We start from the raw sequence: 5,874 nt of genomic DNA on the forward strand, positions 1-5,874 counted from the left end.
GTTTAGGATATGCTTAATTCTCAGAGAGAGAATTTTGGTGATAATCTTGAAGAGAAAGTTGCTCAAGCATATCGGCATGAAGTGGTTAACTGCCATGGAGTTGTCTATTTTCGGCACTAGGACGAGGAAGCTAGAATTCATACCTTGAGGGAGTGTGTTATCCCTAAAGAAAGAAATGATAGCTTTGCTTGTCGTCATCTCAATAATACTCGGTAAAGAGTGATAGAAACATCCACGGAATCCATCCGGACTGGGGCCTTTGTTAGCATCCATGGCAAACACAACATCTTTGACTTCTTCCATGGTGGGGATGGGCAGTGAGAGAAGCATTTTCCTCGTCGTAACAAGCTTAGGGATGAGATTTAGCGAGGGAAAGGACTGATGTTGACTTCGAAAGTACTTATATTTTTCCTCATTATGCCTCCAATGAATTTCTTAATCTCTGCCTATTGCGTCAGCTTGTTTCCCTGGTCATCTTGTATCTCCACAATTTGGGATTTAGCCAATCTTATCTTTGTTATGGCGTGGAAATACTTTGAGTTTCTCTCCCCTTCTAGAGCATCAGTAACTCTAGCTTTCTGTCTCAGAGTCAGGATTTCCACATCTTTAACAGCTTGAATCTCCGTAGCCTTTTCTACTTCTTGGTTATGTAGCTTAGAGTTAAAAGGATCCTGTTCCTGCTCTTTGAGGATGTTCTCAAGCTCTCCCTCTAGCTCTTTTAGATGCTGTTTTGTATTACCGTAGACCCGCCAACTCCATTCCTTGAGAACAATTTTGAGGCGTTTCAGCTTTTTTACCACTTTTCTTATGGGCGCATCGTGCAAAGGTTCCTTCCAGCTCCTTTCAACCACCTCTCTTAGATTTTCATGTTGAACCCATGCTTGCTTAAATCTAAAGGGGATGTTTGAAGGCTTTGGAATTTTGGTGTTCCAACCCACAATCGGGCAATGATCAGAGTGTCTTCTTTTCAGAATCCTGCTTCTCCAGCCAGCACTGACATCCATCCACCTTTGGTTTACTAGCATTCTATCAATCTTTTGGTACATTCTTCTATACCCCATTCTTTTATTGCACCAAGAGTATTTGAATCCCATAGTGGTTGAGTCAATCAGAGCATTTGAGTGAATAAAAGAGTTAAAATCTGACATGGCTACTAAACAAGGAGTTCTTCCGCCTTTGCGCTCGCTTATTTCAGAAACTATATTAAAATCCCCTACCACCGCCCATGGCTTAACAGCCAATCCTAGCTGTGACAGCTCTGCCCATAGTGCTCTTCTGATGCCATATGCACTATTTGCGTGAACGAAGGACAAAAAGAGAGTACCAATTTTCACTGTGATATGCTGTTGTGAGAGGGCATACAATGTCACTACCTTTCCCTCCCTCCAACAAACCCAAATATTCCCCACTTTACTAGCGCCAGAGGTAGCTGAGCAGGCGGTCTTATTAGCGGCTCCGCAATACACACAAATTCTGGTTGATATTCCTTAACAATATCCTCAAGATACATCCAAGGATTTTGTCTTCTTATTCCTCTCATATTCCAGAATAGTGTATTCATGGTATGTTGTTATTTTGAGATCCTGGCCCTAGTAGAAGGTGGGGTAAGGACCTGCACTTGCCACATAGGCTTGTACCCTTTCTTGTTCTTCACTTGCTCTTCTTCCTTTTCCATCTATTCCCCCCAGTTGCCTGACTCCAAAATCTTTTCTGCTTCTTCTAGAGCATGGAATCTGTTACCTTGTGGACCTGTAATGCGCTCTGCAGGTGAGTCGTGTTGGCTCATGCCATCTGCATCCCACTATTCATTTTCTGCATTCCCATCCATTTCCATATTGTGCCTCTCATTTCCATCCTCTATATTTTGGCCCTTATTCAAATCCATTTGAACTTCGAGCATTTTCGGCCTGTGTACTTGTGGTTCAGACCTCTCCAAAACCTCAGGATTGGTCTCTATGGTTATCCCCACAGCTGTTACTACTTCAGATGCAGTTCCCAGTTCCTCTCGATCTTGTGTCTGCTTACCCCCTCCATTTTCCGAAACCTCCTGGCTTTGCCGGTCAGCCTCTACTACTACATCATCTATTACACTTCTGTTTCCCTCTGCTCTTTCAGCTTCTTGCTGCCTTGGCTCATGCTCCTCCACCATCAATGGTTGAGTTTCGGAGTTAGGAACTTCCTCATTCGCAGTTCTGTTCTTTTTCCGCCATTTCTTTTTCTGATTTCTCGTCATGGGTTTCTCCCTCATCCCTTTCCCTTGGGATGAGTTGACCACCTCAGTTTCACCCAACGTCTGAGCTACCACTGTTTTCCCTGTTTGAGCCAGGTCCTTTTTCAAGAATCGACAAGAGCTGACCAAGTGACCAACTCCTTTGCAATGGGTGCAATAGTCCGGAAGTTTTCCCAATTGAACTTCTTGCTAGAAGGCAACTCCATGCTTCTTTGATTCTACCCAGATTTTGTCGGGGATTTTTTTTGAGAGATCGATGTCAACCAATACACTCGCAAAATACCCAAGCTTTCGCATTGCTGTGGTTTTGTCCACATGCATTGGACGTCCTAGAGTTTTTCCCATTGCCAGGAGGTTCTTAACTTCCCAATATTCCAGGCTCAGCCCCGGGAATCTAACCCAGACCATCGCATATGACTGTGTCTCCTTCTCTGTGGTGAAATTTGGAGTCCATTTGCTCAGTCGAAGAACTTGAGAATCAAACAGCCAAGATCCTTGCTCCCAGACCTTTGTGTAATCCTCTTCCTTATCAAATTTAAACATCAAGTACCCCTTCCCTAGGGGAGTTACTAGGCATTCTCCTGACAGCGCCCATTTATCGACCACTAAGGCTTTGACCTTGCTCAAGTCCATTTTGACTAAATCAAGCCTTCCAACCAGCGATTTCAAGTAGTATTGAATACCTCGATCCACTTCCTCTTCTATCAGACATATTGTTGGGTACTCCCCTTGCATTCCTGGAGTTGGAAGTGACGATGCATCAATACTCCGACCATACTTAGGTTTTGCTGCAGGTGCTGCATACGACTTCCTTGTTGGTTTCTCCCTGCCACTAGGAGAAGTCTCAAAACGTCCTTGTCTTGTTCCCACGTCCATGTGTGCATTAGAGTTTCCTCTTTGCGCTGAAGCTGCAGCACTATTCCCATTGATGTTTGCATGATTTAGCTGTGTTTGCCTCTCACTATTTGGTATACTTGGATTCTCAAGTTCATATAGATCCATGCTTGTTTTTATTTTCCTTTGCAGAACTATCACTGTAAGCCAGTGTAGGATTTTACCTGGTCAGGAAAAGAATCTCCTCGAGCTTCAGAACTCCCACAGTATGGCTGTGGAGGATTTCACCTGAAGGGAGAGAGAAAGATGACCCAACCTTTCGGAACTCTCACTGTTGCTCAATGAAGGATTTTACCCGAAATGGTAGGAAGGAAGAAGGTTCAGAGGATAGGACTAACTCACCAAATTTTTTTAACTAAAAGCGGCAAAAAACTTGGAGTACAGGATCATTAAGGCATCTTATGTTATATTACACCCAGTCTCCCAATAACTGGTCCCCATTACCATATTACCTAAAAATATTGGTACCAACGATTAATAAGCTTAATACATTACGAAAAATATTAAGCTTAACACATTAAGCTTAATAAGCTTAATACCTTAGTAAGTGCTAAGGTAACTTTTCCATTCTGTGACTCAATTCGTAGACATTACGAAAAAACTTGAGCAACAGATAGTCAGTATAAACTTTGATGATTCCTTCTTGGAAATAAGCTTAATACATCTGGCAGCAAGAAACAAGGCCAATGCAAGAATGCCTCGATTCAACTGATAAAAGAGTCTTGCTAATAAAGAATATGAGACGACTACCGGCACTATCAAATGACAATGAACAAATATGAATTGGAAATGTTTTGTTGAGATTCGTGAAAAGTAACTAGTGTGAAGTCCGTATTTATTGTCTTGAACTCGTGGGTAACCATTGTGAATAACGAGAATCTAATCATCACCACGTAAATGATCCCACACGCAACTATGTTATTAGCGTGTGTTACATTGTGGTGTGACAGATACAACACCATTTTTGAGAACTCGTGGATTACCGAACATTGGGAACAACAGGAATCTCATCCTCATCACGTAAATGATCCCACACGCTATGATGTTATTGGCGTGTGTTATGTTGCGGTGCGATATATGTCACATCATCTTTGGGAGGAATGGTTCATTTTAGACGACGCTTGTAGTAACTGTTCTATTTCCGATCCGTACACGCTTGAACTTTTGAAAAAGTGTTTCTCGAGGCATTTGACTTATATTATCAGTATCAGATTGCGGAGACCATATCTTCGTGGAAAAGTAGTAATGTCGCAAGGCGCTGAAGAGGGGTAAGACGGATTTATTTTATTTTATTATTTTTTTTGTCCGTTGTCGCCAGGTTGACCTTGAATATCATGGTTGGGTTGATCGACAATAATTGTATTAAGAACTTGAGGTCTTCTAGTATTCGTCATAATTTTTGCAGAACGTGATCGAGGGTGTTGAATAAGAACCGCAGATGGCGCCAATTATATTTCGACCAAATATGATCAAAACACTAAGTGGTGATGAAAGAGATGAATTATATAGAAAAGTAATGAGAAAAGTGATGGTGATTGAGAGAATGATGAGACTGTACCTTTTGATTGCCTACGTACCCAAATTATCAATGAGATCAAGTCTCAAGAACGTAGTTCTGTATGAAAAATAGTTTGGTATTTATATGTGTAGAGTAGAGATTTCTTGTAGCTTAAGTAATCGTAATTGAACATGACTCTTAATTGATAATTATCTCTTGGATAAGAAACGAATCTGGACATAAATTAATGTACGTAAGTGGCAAGCCATGTAGCTAGGGTTCATCCCTAGACACGTGAGTTAATGGGCCTGTACATCAATCCATGGTATTGCAAATTAGGCCTTAGCCTTGTCGATTAAACGAAAAAAGTGGCCTCTTACCAATGGACGTTTGCCACGTAGGTGGGGGTCGAAACATTCCCTATATGAGTAATATGGTGAATCCTTTCTAGTTAGTGATTTGTACGCATGGGAGGCGCAATCTGACAAGGAAGAAAGATAATAGGATCTGAAGCCCTTGCTGTACTTGGTAGTGACTTGTGGTCTCACGTTGGAATTTTGTTCTAGAGTTGTTTTGACAACTTGGTTTCGCTCTTGTTTTCAAACACAAGGTATTCTTATGACTCATATTAAGTGGGGGTGGTGGACATGAGTGATCTCGCCATATCCTCTCTCTTGATATTCAAGTATACATTTTTTTTCTAGGTAAGTGAGTTGTATATAATATATGAAAAACCTACGAAAATGGCTAGTGGACTGTGACATACTCACATCACACTAAGATTCATAAACTAAAAGGAGTCTCAAGCAGACTAGAACAAAGATCTAAGAGAACCTATTGTATGTAAAGTCTGTCTGGGTGTTCTCATATTTTAATCCAAGAGGGTCTACCATCATGTAACCTGCCCAAGAGCAAAGAGAACAAGATTTAAGGTGGTTCGGTAAATGCTACCTACATCCACACAAGAGTCGAGCTTCCACTATAGTAAAGATTAGAGAGTTTTCAAGAGTTACAAGAATCAAGAACAAGCAACCTCACTCAAACCCTAGCTCAATAGAGCTCCCACTATTCCCTTGAAAATGAATCTTTCAAAGTTGTCTCAACCCTAACCATAAGTTTCCTTTTATATGTGGGGAGAAAATTTTGTGAGAAAATGGGCTTGGGCTGAAATATTGACAAACCGTCGAAATTCCAGGAGAAAATACCCCAACGGACTTCTGCATATCATGGGTGCTTCACAACATCGACGCTT

The 5,874-nt window shown here is 41.4% G+C and overlaps 1 protein-coding gene across 1 annotated transcript; it reads right to left on the reverse strand.

Annotated features, from left to right (window-relative positions):
• Window positions 1–446: 446 nt before the first annotated feature.
• LOC147492941 (uncharacterized) lies at window positions 447–1,675 on the reverse strand. Its single transcript, XM_086567700.1, has 2 exons — window positions 1,613–1,675; window positions 447–1,343 (listed from the first exon to the last, which is right to left on the reverse strand). The coding sequence occupies exons 1-2, from the start codon at window positions 1,673–1,675 to the stop codon at window positions 447–449; spliced, it is 960 nt and encodes a 319-aa protein (XP_086423826.1).
• Between the last annotated feature and the right edge of the window lie 4,199 nt (window positions 1,676–5,874).

This window comes from Coptis chinensis, chromosome 6 (genome assembly GCF_015680905.1).
Source record: "Coptis chinensis isolate HL-2020 chromosome 6, ASM1568090v1, whole genome shotgun sequence".
In the NCBI taxonomy this organism is placed as follows: Eukaryota; Viridiplantae; Streptophyta; class Magnoliopsida; order Ranunculales; family Ranunculaceae; genus Coptis; species Coptis chinensis.